The following is a 23,208-nucleotide window of genomic DNA, read 5'->3' on the forward strand; positions in this document are numbered from 1 at the left end:
AGAGAGGTGGGCACAGTGGCAGGGGGAGAGCTGGGGGAGGGAGGGGTCAGTGGACACAGAAACGTTGGTGGGAGGAGAGAGATGGACACAGTGAAAGAGGAAGAGCTGCAGAAGGGTCAGTGGACACAGAGGCGGTGTTGGGAGAGGAAAGAGGTGGGCACAGTGGAAGGAAAAGAGGCGGGGGGTCAGTGGACACAGAGGCACCCTTTTTTCTGGCAATGCCCCTCCCGAGACTAGACTCTGGATCCGCTCAGGTTCACTTCGGAGACTGCTTTGCAAATTGTGTTCAACTTATAGGAGTAAACATCTGTACCTTGTACACTGTCAGTCTTCACGCACAAAAAACATAATATATTACCAATTATGTTTATATAACGGATACAGTAAAAAGGAAACTGACAACTACTCTTCAGATAACTACTAAGGATTTTCTAAGCTTTTAATGGTACTTTTGTTCCATAATTAAACAGACAGGAAGATAGGATGACATTTGTAAAGTGAAGTAATAAAACAAAATGTGATGCTCTAAGAATCAAAGAGGCACTGTCTGCCTTCTGTAATTATGAAATATATGATGCACAAATATGATTCCTCATTGTTCTTCAATACTCCACCCTTCCCATGTGCATTATGGCTGTGCCATGAAACAATTCCCATAGGGCTCATGTCAAACTGAGGGGCTTTGATGGCTTACATAAAATGTGTTTATGTATCTAAAACACCCCAACAATCAAACATCTTTTTTTCTTGACAGCACTTGGTAGGCTTGCATCTAAACTTAAGATGCTGCTCACAGAACACACACACACACATATATACACGTCCATCAAAATCAGATAATTCATATTGGCCATAGGGGTAAATTAAACCATTGTTTGTAGTTTCTGGTCCTAGAACAAGCCAGTGGAAGAATGTGAACAAAGCCACAGAGCAAGATCTAGGTAAGGGATCTGAGGAGGAGGGTGGGCCAGACCTACTTAGGGTCTGGGGGAAAAGGGTAAAGAAAATTTGTGGAAAAGTTCCCTTACTATTTAAAGCAGTGGTTCTCAACTCGTGGGTCGCGACCCAAAAGTGGGTCGCGACACCCTCTGCAGTGGGTCGCGGCGTCATGTCTGAATAGACTGGCCTGAGACTGAATAGAGAGGGGGAATTTGTGGTTCAGCCTGTGGAACCTCATGTCAAACTGTCCCCTCTCTCCCGGCCTCCCCCGGGCTCTCAGATAAAGTGGTATGGCCCGGGGAGAGAGGGGACTATTTCCTCACTTTCGGGCCGGCGCAATAATATCAGGAGCCGCGGCTCCCAGTCAAAAACCAAAACTTAATACAGTGTGGGGGTAATTTATCAAAACTGGAGCAGACTGAATCTGTAGCAGTTGCCCATGGCAACCAATTAGCATCTCTCTTCAGTTTGCTCAGGTGAGATTTGAAAATGAGAGATAGAAGCTTATTGGTTGCAGTGCAAATTTGCTCCAATTTTGTCTGTTCCAGTTTTGATAAATCCCCCCCTAAGTATTTCTATAATGAGTTTCCATAAGTTCTATTCCACTCCTAATAACCATATCACTCCAGAAGTTTGTAAACTTACTCATTGAAGATGCCCATAGGATGTACTTCCTCAATGCAATGACACAATTTCACACAGCCATATACTGTACCCTAATGCACTGCCTTGTGTCACAATTAAGAGTGCCTGACTTCTGAACTACAAGTCAACATCTGGACAATGTAAAATGCATTGCTGGAAGCAATGCATGATGGGATATGTAGTCTTAAGAAATCACATCAAGCAGCAGGGAAAGAGACTAAAAGCACACTGGGATTCCAGGTTGTTGGTGAAAGTTATGGGCAGACAGATGGCAGCACTCACTACATAAAAGAGATTTTTTTTTTCAAGGAAGCTTTGATTGTGTTATGAAAAACAACTGTAGTATGTATTCCTATTACAATGCGGATACAACGCAGATGTGGTAACAGGATATTATACGCTGGGAGTTTAGAATTCCTTTAACAAAACTATCCCACCAACACAACACAGATACCACAAATATAAAGTCACAATGTGACAAGCCAAACTATATCATTCTGACTATTCTGCAGTGGAAAATGAATACCTAAAACTAATTAGCCAGTTCCAAGTGTGTGAACACTAAAACAGGTACAGGCAGTCCCCAAGTTACAAACATCTGACTTACATACGACCCCTACTTACGAATGGAGGCTATTACTGTACAGCAGGGGATCCCAGGTTGCAGCCAAAGTGTAGCGCGCAGCATTTCAGTCATTGTAATGCTACTGCGCTCATGCTTACGAGGAGTGCCCGCCTTTTTGGGTCTGGTTCGTAGTACTGTACGTACATTACAGGAAGTTGGCTCTTGTTAGACGTGCAGACAGGGGGTGCCCGCCTCTTCTTCCGGGTTAGTTTGAGGTGTTTCCTGCTTTCTGTATCCTCATTACAATGATTTAATCTCACTTCCTGTCCTTGAGAAAACAGGAAGTGAGAGGAAATCTACCTTTAGGAAGGGAAATTCACTCCTGTAAGAGTTATCATGGGAAAAAGGTGTCTCCACTGAAGCTTTATCACCAATCCTTGTTTCCAATTTTCAAAAACAAATTGTCACAGGGACAGAAAAGTGAGGTGAAATCTTCTGAACAGGGGCACTCACAGCAAAACAAATGTTACAGGAGGTTAACCCTTCCCTATGCTATCCAAAATTAAACAAAAATTGTTGGGTGGAGTTCCACTTAAAAATGCACCTGTTCCAGCTTACATACAAATTCAACTTAAGAACAAACCTACAGTCCCTATCTTATTCGTAACCCGGGGACTGCCTGTATTGTGTTTACAAATAAAGGATCGTTGTCCACCAAGAATGTGTACTGCACAAAATATACGGTAATACAATTGTACAATGTGTGACACATTGCTTTGCCCTATAACAGGTAAGCAATGCTTCCTAAGTATGGACAGCTTACTATGAAAGCCAAAGGGTCTTCTTGCCAATTAAAAGGAGGCCACAGGGTAGTACGCCACATATGTTTATTACACAGCTTGTCAAAAGTGGAAAGATTTCACGTCTGGCAAAGAAGAAGCATGCAGTACTCTGTGTTTAATAAATCAGCAGTATCCTTGAAACAAGCTCCATACATCAGGGGATAACAAGAGACAACCACATCTGGTGTCATGCAGACTTAGAGACCAGTACAAGGTGGCAGAAATACAAAGAATTTACTGTGCATGGGAAAGCAATTTGCAAATAGTGTTCAACTGAGAATAACAGAGAAAGATCCTAAATTAAAGAGAGTTTTTGACACCCACCCACTCTCTCAACAATGCTGGAAGTAATCAGTGTAGCTTTTCTAAAGAAAAGAAAGTTTTACAGTGATTCTAAAGTGCGGTGGTAATGGAGAGTCATGGTGAGCACAGACACTACTTTTTCCCCATATGATTCTTCTAAACAGTACTCATCAATGAAAGGATTTGCTTAGACTGATGTGAATATGCATTGTGTAAATTGTCAGCGCTATATAAATACCTATAATAAATAAACATAATGGATTGCATCAGATGTTTCTCTCTCTGCTGACTTCCTTTCTGGTATGTTAGAAAATGAATGTGAGTCATACTTCGCCTATCTTCCATTGGTTTCCTGTTCTCAGCTCTGTTCTTTGTCCTACCATCTGCTCACCTGTGCCTAGTTTCCACAATTCCTAAAGGTAATGAAGATCAGCTGCCATCATAAGGGACTGTAGGTGGATTATCTGGAGATACTTTGTAATCCAGCCCATTGTTCATAGTTTTGCTTCAATTAACCCTGACTTCCAGTTTGTATTTGCCTTATCTTTCTAATTTGGGTCCCTAATGTTTGAATTATCCCCTCCACTAGTCTTCACTTATTTCTGCCTTTTACACTATGGGGTCTGATTATAAACAATTTCCAGAGCCTATGAATTTGCTTGTACATATGTTACTTATATATTTCCTTTTCCGTTGAAATGTAATATCAGGAAAATACCTCAGTATGGCCACTAGATGGAGAAGAGGAGCCTAGGAAATAGGTATTTATTAGCATAGGAAGGGGAGGGGCAGCACCTTCTGCAGGCTGTAGATATGATCAAGTGACTTTACAGCCACCTGAATCACTCTAATAGAAAGTCAACAACCAGTAGAAGGAATGTAAACAAGCTCTGTTAACAGGTCACTACTGCCACTGACGGAAGACTTACATCAGTGGCAGCAAAAGGGTTACAGTGTAACTGCAGCCAAAACTTTGATTGTAAGATAAAGAATATAAACCTCTGTCATGCTTTTTGCTGTTTGTACCTGTCCCAGAGAGACAACAGGGAAAATCCCACCTCTGACAGTTATTTGAACACATGTCCCTAATGGAAGATTTCCCTTCCCTCACTATATTGGTAGCAACTGTCAAATGTTCGAATCCCCCTTATTTTCTTTTAAAGGTATAATGGTCCCCAACATAATTAGTGAGGTTAGATGTCCCCATCAGGAGCACAGACAACAATCAGACCTGACAGAGGTTACAACTGTTCCCTACTCCCTTCTATACCAGAAAAAAGTTTTGGCTGGAGTTCTACTTTAAATACTAGTTTATAAGTACTGAACAACATTTCACAGGCTTCTTCCCGTTCAGCACTTTGGGCCTGATTTATGTACTCGGGCCCACATATATATTCTGGTGACTTGCCATACACAAATGTATTATCTGAAGAGAGTCCTATGCAGACAGTACAGCAGAGCTTAGAAATGGCTCACAGCATAAGAAAACAAGCCTGAATGATCAAAGCTATACCAAAAATACTGACAGCTGCAAAGCATAGACAGAGCATTTGTAAAAGAAAAGAATTTCTAAAAATAGAACAATGCTCAGACTATAAACTCCCACATGTAACATAAACTGTCCATATCAGTAAGAGTAGGATCTCTGATTTCCTAAAGTACTGATCCTGCCAGCAGAGCCATTGGATAGACAATCACTTTGATAGGGAGACAACGCTCTTTCATTCTGAAGTGAAACGACTGCATCGTTGTCACCCTTGCTGCTGCTGTAGCTGCTTAAATGTTGGAACAACTAATAGCCCTATCAGTGAACAGCTCCGCCTAGCTCCACCCATCAACCTTTAGATTGACAGCACATGGCTTTATCTGCAGGAGCTTAGGGAAATGAAGTAAAAGCCCTGCTCAGTCCCCCCCACCCCATCCATCATATTACTCAAGACATTCAGCTTCCCAGCTTTATTTACCATTATGAAGAAATAAATCCCACAGGCTTTAGGTAAACTTTATTAATCCTATAAAAAATTATTTTCTTTACAAAATCAGTGTTGTATGGGGTGTTGCCAGTCAGTGATGGCGGAGGGATGCCATCACTGAGTGCTTCTGATTCAATGCCCAGCCCAGCATAACAGCAGAGCTGCCACCACTGATAACAGTGCTCTGTTCCCTCCACCTATCAGCATGTTCCCTTTTAGCACATGAGCATTGCAGAACAACTGATTGGATCCTTGCACTTGATTTTTCGTTCTGAGCCCTGCTGTACAATCGGGAAGCTGGGCAGCCTGTAATGACTCACTGCCCGGCTTCCTGATACCAGACGCACATGAAGACGTGCATTTTGACTGGCAGCGTAAGAATCATTGCGGCCAATCAATGAACGCATAAATGAGCAAAAACGTGCACAAAAATGTGCAACATGTTTCTGCCATGCAACTCCTTGTGCCCATGGTGTCTGTACAATGTGCGTACCAGATGCCCGTCTGCGTCCATCCAGCTTCAGCGTTGCTCTCTTCCTCTCCCTTATGGTGATCTTGACTGCCCGCCCACACTTCCTTCTTCACAGCGTTCGGGAGCGGGGACTTCTGCAGCTGGGAGCGACCAGCGCTGACACAAGTAACTTGTGATATTTTTTGTTGATATTTTTTTTTTTTTTAATGTTGGGACATATATCTACTGCTTACTAGCACACACAATTTTTTTAACTTTAATACTACTCAGTTCTAATGGCTCTAACAGTCATACACATGTGGGAACATCAGACATCCCAACTCTCCCGGACGCTCCGGGAGTCTCCCGCTATTAGATAGTGGCTCCCGGCCGCCCGGGAGAGAAACATTTTCTCCCGGAAAGGTGTATTCTGCTCGAGTAAACCTTTCCCTGCTGTTTTGTTTTTTTCTGACATCGGAGCTGCCGTCAGTCAGAAAAAAAAACAGCATAGGAATGCATAGCTTCATTCCTATTGGCTATTTCACTTTGCCAATAGCCAATAGCAAACTAGCTTTTGCCCCCGCCCACTGCTGCTGTCAATCAGCAGAGGGGGACCTGAAGTTCTCCATCAGGTCCCCTTCTAGTGATTGACAGCAGCAGAGGGCGGGTGCAATAGCCAGCTTGCTATTGGATATTGCAAATTGAACTAGCTAATAGCAACCTAGCTATGCATTCCTATGCTGGTTTTTTTTTAAATTATTATTATTCTGACAGCAGAAACTGCCAGAATGCTAAAAAATTTTAAACCTGCAGATAGCAAATAAGCTATTGCTTCCTTGCTATCTGCCATCGTTTCAGGGTGGTGCTCTCTCCCCCACGCGGATTGGGGGGGTGCCCTGAAATGAGTAGGGCACCTCCCTGAAATTGCTTCTTTCAGGTTAGGATCCCTGGAACGTGCAAAACAAACAGGTGCTGTGAAGCCATTGCATCTGCTTAGCATGTCCTAGCAGGACTTGTTCTAGTGCATTGATTACTTCTTTTCCTCCTCCACCTCTAATGTTCTATCAGGGGCAGATATAGCATGATTTACATGTACTGCCAATGATCCTTAAGCAGATACAGATAAATAAAGAACATTTTAAGTTTAGGCCACATTTTTATTTCATTCAGAATGAACTATCACTAAATCAGACTGACTGCCACTATTGCTATTTGTATCTTTATCATAGGAATACATGAAACAATATTACCTCGTTATTATGCTTTTCTTCTGTTTCTCTTTTGTAATCATGTGATTCTGAAAGGGTCTTTTTCTCACATACATTTTATCTATTTTTTATTTATAATTTTTTATGTGGATATTTTTTTATTTATGTTGTTGAGTGGTTTACTCCATCTTTATTACCATGTTTCATGTTACACTGACATTACAGGGTATAACATGAAACATGGTCACATTAACAATGCCCCCACCCTCAATCCTCCCCCTTCTTACCACAAACCTGGGGTTCTTCTCCATGCAGCATTCTGTACATAATTAAAATTGGCATGGCTCCGCCTGCACAGTGGTGTCATCCAGTCACACACACTTTGACGAGCTCTATGAATGGAGAGAATACAAGTCCCATCTGCCAATGGAGCAGACAGACTCGTAGTTCTCAATGGAATACAATTGTGGTGACATCACTACAATTGTAGTCCGCTCATACTTTCTCCCATCCCTGTAACTTAAATTCCATACCTCAATACGAACAAGTAATGGGAGGAACAGTCTGCAGGAGCCAGAGCATTGCAATGCGTTGCAGGCTCCAATGCAAAAGAAAAACAATCTTTTTTTGCAATTTGTTTCTTGTGTGTCTGCAATTATTGATTTTTTGCAACAGGTGGACTTTGCCTTTAAAGGGAATTATAGTCCTTTAAAAAAAACTGTGTTTCTATGTAAAGTTTGTAATTATGTATGAATATGAGGCCAGCCATATTAGTTTATTACATGTGCATGTTGGGATTTCATGCTTTACAGTTCTACACAATGCAGGGGAGTTGCAAGGATTGTGAAAGATCTGGGGCACCCTTAAGCACCCTCAGCGAGTGGTGGATGTGGTCACATTGTGCTAACAGTGGGAGGGGATTAAAAAGACATGGCTAAATAGAACCTCAACCTACTCACACATGTGCCACAGTCTTTGTACCCACAAAATATGTAGCACATAATGTATAATATAGCATATGGAGTGCAGGGGTCAGGAGTATGTAATGCACAGCCCAGTATACAGAGAGCAGGGGTAAGGAGCACATAATGTACAGAGTTCAGAGGTCTCGAGTAAGTAATGTACAGCAGGCAGGTGGCAGGAGTAAATAATGTACAGAGTACAGGGGTCAGGAGTGCATGGCTTGGTGCATGTAATACATAGAGTGCAGGGGTCAGTAGTATGTGCCATATGGAGTGCAGGAATTAGTAGTATGTAACAAACAGTGCGCAACTGTCAGTAGTATGTAATGTATATAGTGTAGGGGTCAGGACTGTGTAACATACAGAATACAGGGTTCAGTGGTAGGTAACACACAGAGTGCATGGTTCATCAATATGTAATGCACAGAGTGCAGGGTTCATCTGTATGTAATGCACAGAGTGAAGGGTACAGGAGTATGTATTGTACAAGATACAGGGGTGGAGAGTATGTATTCTACAAAGTACAGGGCTCAAGAAAATATATCCTTCCTTCCAAGCACAAAACCCTCAGCTAACAAAACCTTCCCCTCACCCCTTCTGCAAAAATCCAACCAGGAAAATCCCTGCTCACCCCCAGAACAAATACTGCTCAACAAAAAAAATTCTGCCCACTCTCATACACATATCTCTACCGGACTCCCCAGCACCAAAACTCCAACCCCGAGCACTGAAATCCCCCACACCCTGGTACTATGATCACCATTTCTCCAGCATCTCCCTGCTAAGCACTTACCAGACCTCATGCAGAATAACGCCTGTTCGGAGTAAGGGAAGCTTCTCCTCAGCTGTGTCATATGACATTTTAGAGCAGATGAGAAACCTAGGCATTCCCTCGGCTCTGCATTATCACTCTGATCTGATGTCTGACTGGAGCAGGGTACTTTGGTGCTATGCGGTAGTCCCTGCATAGTCGTCGGTGACATGTCCACGGCTGTGCACCTATTCCTGTATAGCAAAAAAGCGCAGGAGTGCGGGGCATTGCTCACCTGGGGCACTACAGAGGAGACCTGGGGTCCATGCCCCCCAGTGCCCTTCTCTAGTGAGGCCCATGACACAATGATCGTGCTTTTTTGAACTACAGTTCTACACAATGGTTGTGCTGCCTCTTCTCACAATGCACATCTAGAAGTCTGCCAACGGGCTAAAAGGAATGCACCCTATATGTAGCTGATATCTTGTATCAACATTTGTTTCAGCAGGAGGTCTTTATCATAATGATTTAATTATTGTATTTCATACAATAACAAACATGAAAAAAAAACACGTTAACAGTTGCACTTTTTAGAGGCCAAATCCCAGCGCAATGTAGCATGAAAAGTTTGGAACTTTGTGACAATGTCATGAGTAGTGATGGACCAAACAGGCCTGACTTCGGTTTGTATTCGAACATTCGAATGTCCGAAAAGTTCGAATTTCGAACTTGAACTCAATGCAAGTCAATGGAGGTAGAACTTTCAAAAACGATTGTCCCCTTTAAGAGGGCTTATATGCAAGTTATTTGTCATAAAAGGTGTATGGGGGGTCCCGGTACTGACCTGGGGGACAGGAATCAATGAAAAAAAAAAAGTTTTTAAAGGAGCAGTGATTTTTACATGACTTAAAGGGTAAGACTATAAATGAAAAATTCCTTCAAATATCGTGCCTGGGGGGTCCCCTTAAACTGCCTGTAAAGTGGCACAGCTGTATGATGTATAGAACCTGCTGCAGCAAAAGTGACATTCTAAAAAATGACATTTAAAAAAAAAGATTTTAAAGCGTGCATTTCCCCCTCCCAAACAATACCAGACCCTTTAGGTCTGGAAGGAATGTTATGAGGGACCAAATTTTTTTTTTAAAACACGCATAGGGTTTCCCCTAAAAGTCATACCAGACCCTTAAGGTCTGGTAGGAATATTTAGAAAAAAAAAACAAAAAAGAAAAGTGTGTGGGGTTCCCCCTTAAAGTCATACCAGGCTCTGAAGGTCTGGTAGGAATTTTAAGGAGGAACACAACCACCAAAAATGCGGGGGGAAATGTGGGGTCCCCCCTAAAATTCCATACCAGTCCCTTGGTTGTGGCATAGGCCTGGCAGGGCCGGAAAGGGGGGGAACGAATGAGCGGCCCCCACTCCCCCCCACACCAGGCCACATGCCCTCGGCACTGGGAGGGTGCTTTTCCAGGGTCGCCCCTGGCAAAGCACCTTGTCCCCATGCCGATGTGGACAAGGGCCTCTTTCCCACAACCCTGACCCGGTGGTTGTGGGGGTCTACGGGCAAGGGGGCTTATTTGCATGATTCATTTATTTAAGGGGGCACCCAGATGCTGCCCCCCCCCCTTTTGAATGAGTAAGGGGTACTTGTACCCATTCACTAAAGAGTTAAATAAAATTGCTATTAAAAAGTCCAGACTTTTGATAAAATCCTTTATTTGGAAAAAAAACAACAAAGGTTTTTGACAAGTCTTTTTTTTTTTATGGATCGATCGGCGTCCAGCGTTGTCCATGACGACAAATAAAAAATACATATAATTTAAAAACAAATTTTAAAAAACGACGACCGCCGCCCCGTCCTCTCTCCGCAGGTTCCCACCACATAATGGTATTTTGACAGATGCCAGCAAAACACAAACAATTGGGCGGAGCTAGCGGTGACAGCTAGCTCTGCCCAATTGTGTAGTTTGACGTCATCTGACAGGTGAGCCATGATTGGGCAAAGTCATCATGACTTTGCCCAATCATGGCTCTAACAGAGTACTGAGCCCTGATTGGACAAAGTCTTGCAAGCCTTTACCCAACTAGAGCTTCACAAGGTGCATTGCGTTGTGGGATGTTGCGCTGTCGAACAGACCCCGGACATCCCACAAAGTCCTTGCATTCGGTGAACGCACGAACTAGCGATGTTCGAGTCGAACTCATGTTTGACTCGAACATACAGAACATTCCCTAGTCATGAGCTTGTCTGCCTCCTTTTTCTTCCTGCATTTTCTATTGGGCCATATTTATTATGTGTATCCTTACTATCTCCTAGCAATTCATGGGAAGTGGGTGAGTACTCTACAGTCTAAGAAAGTGTCAAAGAGTGCAGCTCCTCAGAACCCAGTGCACTCACATGCTGGATAGTGACATTACCGAGCTTGATAAGTGATATTACAGCTTGATAAGTGACATTACCGAGAGTTTTGCTTCAAGAGAAACATCACAATTATAATTCAAAGTCTATGCTAACTATAACACACTATGCTTTTAAAAGGTGGCATAGAAAAATCTGGCAGCTTTGTTAACAGTATCCATGCAGCTTCAATGTTTCATTTTAAAAATGAAAGTAAGAGAACGATAGCAGATACATGATTAGCTACCAACGGTAGCAGACTTATCTAACATTTGCTCTAATTTCATTACTCACAAGTAGTGCAAATCAGTGACAACCATGTGTACATGTAATCATTGTCAAGTCATAGTTCATTGCTATTGAATGCCGTTCACCTTATATTTGTAAACAACATTTGTGAGTTAAAAAGTAGAAGATGTCCTGTTACATATTAGCAGGGTTCAAATAAAATGTCTAGAAAAAAAGATGAGACCCATAATACAAGGGCTAAATACAAAAAACAAAATAGCCATGTATTCATCAATTATACAAATTGACCATTATACAAATTGACGGAAACTTCTGGTTCAAGCAATATTCAGACCCCTTGACCTGTGCTCCAATACCTCCTCAATGACTTCTATGGCCCAGCATGGTCCCTGTTCTGTTGCCCCTACACCTTATATGTGTTTACTCGGTGACCTTCAGCACAATCTGCAACACTATCAATCCTGAAAATCGTGTCTTTAGAAAATACATAGCGTTACAGCAATGTGTATAGTCAGGCACTGTATATTTTCTTACTAGACTTCTAATATGTACATAAAAACAATAAAAATAAAGTTATAGTAAGACTTAACAACAAAACCACTGTTCAGACAAATATAAAGATAAAAAGCTATCCAGTTGTAAACATCTACATGAACTGATATAGAGATAGCTTTTCTGAAGGTCAAAACAGCCCAAATGGCCTGAAATTAAGAATTGTGCTTGTCCATGAATGAACATAGGCCTGTGGGGTGTTTTTGTATCAGAAAACAAAAACAAAAAACTTGGAACACTTGATAAAACAGGAGTCAAATGTTTAATGTATATGTAGGTTACTTGTTAAATAGTATTTGCCCACAATACATGAGCATAAAACTTCCCCGCAGGCTGATGGTGCGCACAATATCCTCTCTTACATCAAAGTTGAGAGAATATTTAGATTTTGACCTTCAGCCATTAGTGATATCTACCCCCACTTTTGTAATAAGACAACAAGCCCGTTCATTGTTTGAAACAGATCCCTTTAGATAATGTGTCATCGCTGTATACTATGAGAAAACATACTGATGGTATAGAATCTTAAACATGGATACTTTGAGAGCTCACATATACCAACAGCACCATCTAAATATGTTTAGAAATGTTTACAATTGGTCATGACCTATCATTACTTTATGTGTGGAGGAAAACATATTTACAAAGAGAGTATTGATTGCTGTTAAGTACGCTCCTAGTCTCTCTAACCTATCCATTGCCAAGTGGTAAAGTGAATCCATCTATGGGCAAGTATGGCGGAACCCAACACTATGGAAGATGTACTGATTATATGGGAGGGAGCTGGAGGGAGGGATGACTGATCATTACAATTGTCATTAAATTATTTCAATGCCACCATGCTGAATGAAATTTTAACGTGCCAAAAGGGCATACCAGAAACTTTTTGGAAAAATTGTGATAAATTGGATGACTAATAAACAATTAACAGGGTTATTCACAAAAGGGTGAAGAGTTTGGAGAAGTGAACAATCTAGGACAACATAGCTGAACTGGAAAGTGAGCTGAATTGGAGAATTTTTCCAAATCAGCTATTTTGGCCTAGATTGGTCACTTCCCCTGCCTTCTCCAAACTCTTCACCCTTTTGTGAATAACCCTGTAAATGTTCTTTTGAACAGATTTAAGCAGACAGGTTATAAATGTGCCCAACTGAGACAAGCCACAGGGGGGTACTGGGAGGTAATAAGGGAGATCTTATCAGTATGAACCTTAAAAGGAAAAATTTGTGATGGGCTTCAATGTACAATATATGGGAGTAGAACATATATTTGAAATGAATAGTCAATGTTTCAAAAAGATAAGATATTGAGGCCACTTCTACCCCCCTTCTAATATACTGTATAGAATGATGTTTTCTATAAATTCAAATATGTTTTCCACTTCCTTATAGTGTACATTGAAGTCCATCACAAATTGACTTATTTTTTTTCTTTTAAAGTTAAAGGAGAACTATGACATGAGTGCTTTTCACTCACCTCATAGTTCTAGCCGACCTGTGACAATGAGACTGTCACAGGTCGGCTCAGTAGATCGGGAGGTGAGCGAACACATACTGGGTTCGCTCACTTCTCGATCCTGTCACGGCTCTCTGCCATGACAGGGGAGGGGCTGGATTACCCCTTCTCCGCTCCGATGCGCCAGCGCTGACTGGCGCTGATAGGCAGAGACAGCTGTCAGTCACGCAGCTGGGCGGATCCCGCGACAATTGTCAGGATCCGCTTCAGCTGCGGCGTCTCAGTATACCGCGAGCAGCAGCTCGCAGTATTCTGCGGCGTCTCAGTTTACCGCGAGCTACAGCTCGCGGTATACTGAGCCTAGGGTGACGGGAGGACGCTTGTTTGTGTCCTCCCGTTACCCTAAGGAGAACTATGGGGAAAAGCCTTAACCCCATAGTTCTCATTTAATGTACAAGAAAGCCCTCTTTACGTTTAAGGCTGGCATCTAATGTATTAGATCCACCAAGGAGGAATGGGATTTCATGTTTGAAGGGAAAGGATTCGTTGCCTGTGAGGGGTACATAACTTGTAAAGGGTAACCCAAGAAGATATTACTCTTACAATGAAATCCGGGTAGAGAATATGTTGTGTAATTATTATACATATGTCACTCACATCCTGAAGTGCCCATGTGGCGTACAGTATGTGGGGAGGACAACTAGGAAGCTGGCTCAGTGTGGACATGTTTTCAGTATAAAAAGGGGTTAGTAAAATCACAACCATGTCATGGCATTTCCATAATCAAGTAGTTTCTGATTTTACGCTATAGATAGAGTTGAAGGAGCGGGGGGGGGGGGGGGGATGAGTGGAAGTGCTAATTTAAAGAGAGAAGTATACAGAAACATGATAAAATGGATTTATATGTTTAATACTATGACCCCTAAAAGGTTGAGTGTGGTATTTTTAAATAATGATTACATATTTAGGGGGATTTATTAAAACTGGAGCAGATAGAATCTGGTCCATGACAACCAATCATCTTCTATCTTGCATTTACAAAGCTTAACTGAACAAACTGAAGAGAGAAGCTGATTGGTTGTCCTGGGCAACTGCTCCAGATTCGTACAGCTCCAGTTTTGATAAGTTCCCCCCATAGTGTTTTTAAACACAGTTTTGAGTTGATTAGTTATATTTTTATCTCCCTGTCGGATTATTAATATCCATGGGGGGTGTCATAGAGATGGTCCTAAAGAGAGGGCCTGGCAAAAGGAGTTCAATATATTAGTACCGCATTCCACCTACTTATATACCAAGCAGTGAAAACACTCTGATGAGTACTTACTTTATAAAGTGACAAGAGTTAGTGAATTAGAGAAAGGTGAAGAAGATTGAAATGTTTATAAGCAGGATTGTATCATATATGTGGCTGTGATCTGGACACAGATTCACTTTCTGATGAACACTTTTTTATTCTGAATTTGTGGACTGGAGATCGCTGTACTTTTATTTATTTTGGACTTTGTACTGTGCTAACCTATGATATTATTTTTTAAATAAATTCTTTATTTTAGGGCAAGGCTTAACAAACTCGGCACTCCAAGTCTCGCTGTAAGCATTTTGCAATGCCTCATGGGACTTGTAGTTCCACTACAGCCGGAGTGCCAAGGTTGCCCACCCTGGTATAGGGTATTTCAGTTCGAATATCAACAAAAATGCATCAACATTTAACAAAAAGTACAGATTTAGGAAGACACTTGAGTTTTCAAAGAGTCTATCCTTTTCTACTATGTTTACTTAATATGTATATGAGGGCCTTTGGCTAATATCCGTTTCTTTGTAGCTAGTCGGCTTAATTTAGGGTTATTATCCACATTATAATATGGCTATTTACAATGGAGGGATACATATTAGTTGTAGGTGGAGCGTTGTTGTTTTTTTTATATTATCAACTTGTGTCAGCGATGCTAGTCGGCTTAATTTAGGGTTATTATCCACATTATATAGTTACATAGTATTTGAGGTTGAATAAAGACATTAGTCCATCAAGTCCAACCTATTAGGATCTCATTCTAGGAGTACCCGTACCCCTGTATATTACGGTCCCTTAAGAAATCGTCCAAAAGTTTCTTGAACAATTCCACATTATACTTGAGTTTTCAAAGAGTCTATCCTTTTCTACTATGTTTACTTAATATGTATATGAGGGCCTTTGGCTAATATCCGTTTCTTTGTAGCTAGTCGGCTTAATTTAGGGTTATTATCCACATTATAATATGGCTATTTACAATGGAGGGATACATATTAGTTGTAGGTGGAGCGTTGTTGTTTTTTTAATATTATCAACTTGTGTCAGCGCCCTCCATGCATTTCACTCTCTGTTTAACACACCACCATGGTTTTTCAGCTGTTCCCACATACACCTTCATGATTCCATATACATGAAGAATCTGACATGTCTGAATGGAAAGCAGCATATTGACAAGGGATAGACCAGTCCTCATCCACAGTCCTCCACTAAAGCGTCAGATCCACTCGAGGAGATCTCATCATATCTATGCACTGAAAAAAAAAAGACAGACTGGAAGTTTCATTTCAACCCAGCCCTTGCTGAAGCAGCGTATGAAGCCTGAGACTGAATGCTAGTGGCTGTGCACCCTGCCTAGACGTACTGCATATATTAATGATGCACAATCTAGCAGCAGCAGCATCTCCTGCGAGCTGTGCCTCGCCTAGCACACATCGCAATGACACACACAGATGTTTGATGCTCCAGGATTCCCTTGGACTGACATCCTTAGCTCAGGACACATTTAACACAGCTCAATGCAGTATTGCTGGGGTATATGTTTCTTCCTATCGACCCAGCAGCACACTTAGCCACACAGCATTGCAGTCTCCAGCCTGATTCCCTACTGAGACCACACATGTTTTACAAGTGACCCCCCACACAGCACACTGCTTACCTTTGGTATCCATTTCTGCCCTTTGTCAAGTGCTGGGAAGTTTAGAGAACTTGCAATCTCTGCTGATCCCCCTGCAGAAATCCTTCTTGCCGTCTCTAGGTTGATAATGCTGTTTTCCCTTCTTCCTGGGAACCCTGCAGCCCTTGATCTGCAATCAACCATCAGATGACATTGATAAGCTATGCATGTGATGGGCAGAGAGCAGCAATCCGTAGTAGGAGGAAGGATGGGTTGGTGTTACCTGGGTCTGGTGCTGCAGAGTGGAGCTGTCCTCTGACTGTGGTGCTGCAGGTGTAGTGCCAGCTCAGCCCACTACAGCCTCGCTGCTATGTGCTAGATGAAGAGCTCGGGGCTGGACTGCGCATGTCCTCCGTTCTCCCCTATCTGGAGCATTACACAAGCCTTCCTGGAGTCACCCACATCACAAGGTAAAACGTGGCCTGGATTCTTTACTGCACACGGGGCAATGTAACAGCATGTATGTCCACTGACTGCTGTGCATGCAGGACACAGCTCACTTCTGTATAGTGCCAGTCTGCCAGCTTACAGCTAAAGGGGAGAGTATATGATGACATACCTTACCCAACACAGCAATTATTTATTATCATAATACATGGACACCTAACCATTTCTAATATTAAATGATCACATACCTTGCTCATCACATCAAGGTGATAGTTTATTATCAAAGTAACCCCAAATAATTCTAATACTAGATGACCACATACCTTACTCGTCAGAACAAGGTGATAGTTTATTATCCAAGTACCCCCAAACAATTCTAATAGCAAATGATCACCTAGCTTACACATCAAAGCAAGGTGATAGTTTATTATCAAAGTGACCCCAAATAATTCTAATAGTAGATGACCACATACCTTACTCGTCAGAACAAGGTGACAGTTTATTATCCAAGTACCCCCAAACAATTCTAATAGCAAATGATCACCTAGCTTACACATCAAAGCAAGGTGATAGTTTATTATCAAAGTAACCCAAAACAATTCTAATAGTAAATGATCACATACCTAATGTATGTAGTTTTATTATTAAAGTAGATATAAACCCAATTAAGCCTAATAGCAAATGATCACATGCCTTACTCATCACAGCAATGTGTCATTTTGTTATCAAAGTAGATGCACACCCAATCAATTCTAATAAGAAATGATGACATACAGTATCTTACCCAACACAGCAATGTGATAGTTTTATTAGTAAAGTAGATGTAACCTAATCAAGTCTAATAGCAAATGATCACATACATTACCCAGCACAGCAGTGTGAACGTTTTATTATCAAAGTAGATGTAAATCAATCAATTCTAATAGTAAAGGATGACATACCTTACCCAATACAGCAGTGAGATAGTGTAAAGTGTTGTCACAGCGCTAAAGGTTTGAGATAAATATGAAAATATGTGAATATATATGGATCAAAACATGAGTGACACCCTGTGTGTAAGTGTTCAAAAAAACCTACCATTAATGAATATAAAGTACCATAAAGGACTGAAAAAGTGCTGATGTGCAAACAATCAAAAGGAAAGCTACATTCCTCAATAGGATAAGTGAATAAATGTAACAGATTTCTGGAAGGACTTGTGTTTTTTCTTTTTTCATTTTTCGTTTTTTTCATTTTTTTACATCCTTTTCATCTTTGTATTTGCAATACAATTTTGATTGTTACATTTGCTTCACTGTTTTCACTGCTAATTTGCACTTCTTCACATATTTATGAAATAATTTTATTGAATGGTTATTTAATTTTTTATAGTTCACTTCGATATACTTAGTTTTAATATTTTTATAGTGTGATATCCTGTTACATTTATTCACTTATCCTATTGAGGAATGTAGCTTTCCTTTTGATTGTTTGCACATCAGCACTTTTTCAGTCCTTTATGGTACTTTATATTCATTAATGGTAGGTTTTTTTGAACACTTACACACAGGGTGTCACTCATGTTTTGATCCATATATATTCACATATTTTCATATTTATCTCAAACCTTTAGTGCTGTGACAACACTTTACACTTTCACTTTACACCTCTCATAGCAGCTTTAGGATCATTATTTGACTTTTAGTTTACTTTCCAAAAGCGCAGATTTTTTGTTGCAAACAGCAGTGAGATAGTTTTATAGGTAAAGTAGATGTAACCTAATCAATTGTAATAGTAAATTATGACATACCTCATGCATGTCGTTTTATTATTAAAGTAGATATAAACCCAATCAAGTATAATAGCACATTATGACATACCTTATCCATTAAAGCAATGTGTTAGTTTTATTATTAAAGTAGATGTAAACCAATCAATTCTAATAGCCCATGGTCACATACCTTACCCAACACAGCAATGTGATAGCCAGAGGATAGGGCCTATAACAAATACTGAGATTACGCCCCTTTTCAAAATCTGACACTCATATTGAAGATAACTTTACAATAATAACTCAAAAATGCTTGCTAACTTTTAATTAACACTACATGAAACTCATCACGTCAACTCCTTTGCTTTCAGTGATGCAAAATGGTCTATGATGTAATCAAAGTCAGTTTTTTCAGTTTCTTCTCTTTCTACACTACATTTATATAATCTGCCTTGACCCCTTACATTAGAGTCCCCAGAGTTCCCTCATCTGAATTCCCCTTTACATTACAGCCCTCTTTACATCAGAGTACTCAGAACCCCCCTTTACATCAAAGTCCCTCTCCCCCTTTGCATCAGAGAGCTAGTGAGACAAGAGCTGTCACAGCCTCTACTCTGTGTTAGAGGCGTGAGCTCTGTGGATGGCTTGGACCAATGGAAAAGCACCATTGGTCCAAGCTGTCCAATCAAAAAAAGAAAAAAACAAAACACTGAGGCCATCGATCTCGATGCCTCTGCAGTGACCAGCAAGTGAGGTACAGGGAGGCTCCTACCTGTCTCCTCCCTCCTTCACACTAGCTCGGGGACCCAGTTGGGGGTGGAGTTTTGGTGGATGGGCGGAGTTTTAACAGGTGGGTGGGGCTTCATGGGCTGGGGGCAGGGCGTGCTGGGGGCGAGGCTGGGGAATACTTCACCTGGAACCAACGGTACCGCACATCACTGCATCAGAGTTCCCCTACCAGAATTCCCCTTTACATTATAGCCCTCTTTACATCAGAGTACTAAGAGTCCCCAGAAACCCCCTTTACATCAGAGTCCCTCTCTTCCTTTAGATCAGTGTCCCCCGAGTCCCCTTCCCCATTTACATCAAAGTCCCCAGAGTGCCTCTTTACATTAGAGTCCCCCTTTAAATCAGATTCCCCAGAGCCCCCCTTTACATGAGAGTCTCTTCTCAAGCTCAGAGGCGGAGCACTGGAGGAGGCGGTTCAGGCTGATCACTTGAGGAGGCGGGCGGCTCACTGGAGTAGGTGGAGCACTGTAGGAGCAGGTCTGGAGGAGGGAGTTCTGTCCTCTTCCGCTTTTGGTCTGAATGCTAGGTAAGGTCGGGGAGATCATGCATGTCTTTTGTTGGTTGCTAGGACGTTGGGCGGTCCTAGCAACTAATCATAAGCTGCGGGGGTTAACTGATGACATCATGAGTCTGCTTTCTCTGACTTTTGCAGAACAACAGAGTGGAATCCCCCGTTCAAGTGGCGCCCAAGACATGTGCCATATATGCCATACCCTGGATACACCACTGGTGATAGTTTATTATTAAAGTAGATGTAACCCAATCAACTTTAATAGCAAATAATGACATACCTTACTCAGCACAGTAATAGTTTTATTAATGCAATGTAAACCCAATCAATTCTACTGTTTCACCTTCTCACTGCATTTTTTGCACATATGTTAAAATCTGAATTTTTAGCTTGAAAGTTACTTAAAGCCCCCAAAGTATTACATGTTTAATAAATCAGAGAACAAGTGAAATAAAAAGATGGTAGTTGCAATTTATTTTTACATCACAGGATGTTTGCGACATTGTTTATCAAACCTTTATTTTCTGTTTAAAACACATTAAAATTAAGTTTAGTGCACATTATAATCACAGATTTTTGTAAAAAGTAAAAGATGAGACTGTGTGGAGTAAAGAGATATCAAATATGTTAAGTCTCCAAACTGTGCGTGCCCGAGAAAAGGTGACAAACTACAATACTCAAAGTTAGCAATAAAAACCTTTACAGCTCATCAGTTTTGAGCTAAGCATAAATAATGACCTCTCCCTCCGATGTGCATGGGGATACCTAATACACATTGTGCAACTGTCATTTACGTATGCATGTGCCATATTTGTGTGTGTTTGTGTTACACAAGCCTTTTAACGTGTAACATCACGTATGTCCAATGACTGCTGTGCATGAAGGAAACAGCTCAGCTCTATACCTTCTCAGTCTACCAGCTTAGCGCTAAAGGGGAGGGCAGATAGTGATATGATGACATACGTTACTCAACAAAGCATTGTGATAGTTGTATTATTAAAGTAGATGTAAACCTGATTACTAAAATCTCATATGATCTTTAACCTTTTCGCTGTCAAATACATCATGCCTCAAAATTGCATGTTCCCTGTGACGGTAATGAGGTCTTAGCATCCCAATATTAATTAGAACATTCCATCCTCGCCTTATTTTGCTGAAACTCATTATCTCCAGTTCAAATTACAACAGGCTGTCCTGACAATGATGAGTTAAATTTTGTTTAGTCCATCTTAACATTCCAAAGCAAACAGATATCTGCTAATTTGGGCCTGTGGTCTTGAAGGACTAATTACCTAAGTGGGGCACCAGATATAACCTGTCATAAAACGTTAATGAAAAATTACCATCTAGGACACTTGATAGCCTCGGCTAAAGATCACCTGGTTTAATAACAAAATAATTGACCTTTAGTTTAACTTTGGTCATAAAATGTGAGTCCCAATATCACTTACAGGGAAGGCAGCCTAGTGAATAACCGAGCCGAAGTGAAGAGAGGCAAATGATGCTCGGCTATTCACTCCGGCTCAGTACAGCTGATTTCTGCTCTGCACGTTCGGCTGAGCCGAAGTACAGAAGGACTTCGACTCAGCCGATCCAACATTTGGATCGGCTGAGCCGAAGCTTCGGCAGCTCACTCGCTGCCGTTCGCCCAATTCACATAGGGGCCGAATGGCAGTGAGTGAATAGCCAAATGTCGCTGAGAGGCATTCGGCTATTCTGCTCGGTACATCCGTGGTACCGAGCAGAATAGAAAATCAGTAAAAAAAAGTAGAAAAATATGTAAATAAATAGTAAAGTTTAAAAATAAATATATTATAAAAAATAAAAAAGAATTGGGCGGAGCTAGCGGTGACAGCTAGCTCTGCCCAACTCAAGGTCATTTGGGGAGCTGATCTGGCATTACAACTGGGCGGAGCCAGCTGTGAGATCATGGCTGGCTCTGACCAGCTGTCATTTGCAGGGCGACCGGCGGCCAAAGAGAGCCGAGGGATCAGCCGAAGCTACGGCTGGATCCTTTGGCTCCTTCGTAAATAACCCCCTTACTATTCATAAACTCCAGACCTAGGGGTACTACCTTATTAATAAATGTATTCATAGCTGTGTCTCCTCAAATTACATCTGTACATACTAAAAATTAGTGGTTTAGGAGGGTCAGAGGCCTAAAAACACACTAACACTAACCCTTTTGAGCCAGCCATACTTCCCAAGGATGCCAAGTTTGGTGTTTATGGCAACATAATTTTATAATACACACTGATCTGTGGTTTATCTGATTGTAAAATATTAAAATATAGACATAGGGTTATTAAAGGAGAACTATGAGGTGAGTGCTTTTCACTCACCTCATAGTTCTAAGCCGACCTGTGACAATGAGACTGTCACAGGTCGGCTCAGTAGATCGGGAGGTGAGAGAACACATACCGGGTTCCCTCACCTCTCGATCCTGTCACGGCTCTCTGCCAGGGGCTGCCAGCGCTGACTGGCGGAACGGACGGGGGAGGGGGCGGGTACAGCTGGCTCTGCCTCTAGATAGTCAGAGCCAGCTGTCACTCACGCAGCTGGGCGGATCCCATCATCTAAGTCGGCATCCGCTCCAGGTGCGGCGTCTCAGTATACCGCGAGCTGTAGCTCTCGGTATACTGAGCTTAGGGTAACGGGAGGACGCTAGTTTGTGTCCTCCCGTTACCCCAAGAACTATGGGGAAAAACACTGACCCCATAGTTCTCCTTTAATATGAAATTGACAGTTTGGGAGGGGCCGGAGAACAGGTAATAAATGGCTCAGCCCACCTGCTCACCTCGCTGAGTGTTCCTGATTGGACTGGCTCAGTGACACCCCCTAGATGACTCACAAAAAACAGCTGCGCAAGGCAGCCAGAAGATCTTGTTGTAACAACAAAAGAAAAGGTTTATGAACCATCCAAGAAGAGCTCCCCTTTAACACCAAGAAGAAACCTGTGCACGGCTTAGTTGAGGAAGAGCCTTTCAGATATTTCTTGTTTCATTGTCTGGACTCTGCTAGAACTCACAAAAACCAGGACTTGTTAAGTACTCTCATTTTTATTCCCTTTATTTTAATTTCAATAGATTTTTATTGAAAGATGTTTGGCATAACAAATAACGTAACAAAAGTGTAAGGTATAAAGACAAGTAAGATATCACAGTATCTAAAGACAAAAAAGGAATTCAATAGATGAAAATACAATACACAAAAAAAGAACAAACAACATGTACAGTATGTTCTAATCAAGCAATTCAAATGTGAATGTTCATAGATAAGTTACCAGTTGGAATAGGTTTATACAAAAGTTGTAGAGGATTTGGACCATTGAACCCACGGATTCCATTTACTATCAAAAGCAGTGAGAGATCGTTCCCCAGAAGATAATATTTTCTCTTAAAGGGTTTCTAAACCCTCACCTTTTTGCATATATCTACTGCTAGCAAGCAGTAGATATATGCAAAAAGTAAAAAAAAAAAAAAACCCGCTTTAAAGCGGTTTAAACTCACCCATGTATT

The 23,208-nt window shown here is 41.4% G+C and overlaps 1 protein-coding gene across 2 annotated transcripts in view; it reads right to left on the reverse strand.

Moving 5' to 3' along the window:
• LOC108794659 (fibroblast growth factor 12) overlaps positions 1 to 16,584 on the reverse strand; it is a 421,105-nt gene extending 404,521 nt beyond the window's left edge. For both annotated transcript variants that reach the window (XM_018565741.1, XM_018565740.1), the window contains exons 1-2: positions 16,477 to 16,584; positions 16,236 to 16,383 (exon numbers count right to left, since the gene is read on the reverse strand). In XM_018565741.1, coding sequence (XP_018421243.1) covers positions 16,236 to 16,248 — 13 coding nt within the window. In that variant the 5' untranslated portion in view covers positions 16,249 to 16,383; positions 16,477 to 16,584. The remainder of the gene's footprint in view (positions 1 to 16,235; positions 16,384 to 16,476) is intronic.
• Between the last annotated feature and the right edge of the window lie 6,624 nt (positions 16,585 to 23,208).

Source organism: Nanorana parkeri, unplaced genomic scaffold (genome assembly GCF_000935625.1).
Source record: "Nanorana parkeri isolate BGI_ZX_2015 unplaced genomic scaffold, ASM93562v1 scaffold882, whole genome shotgun sequence".
In the NCBI taxonomy this organism is placed as follows: Eukaryota; Metazoa; Chordata; class Amphibia; order Anura; family Dicroglossidae; genus Nanorana; species Nanorana parkeri.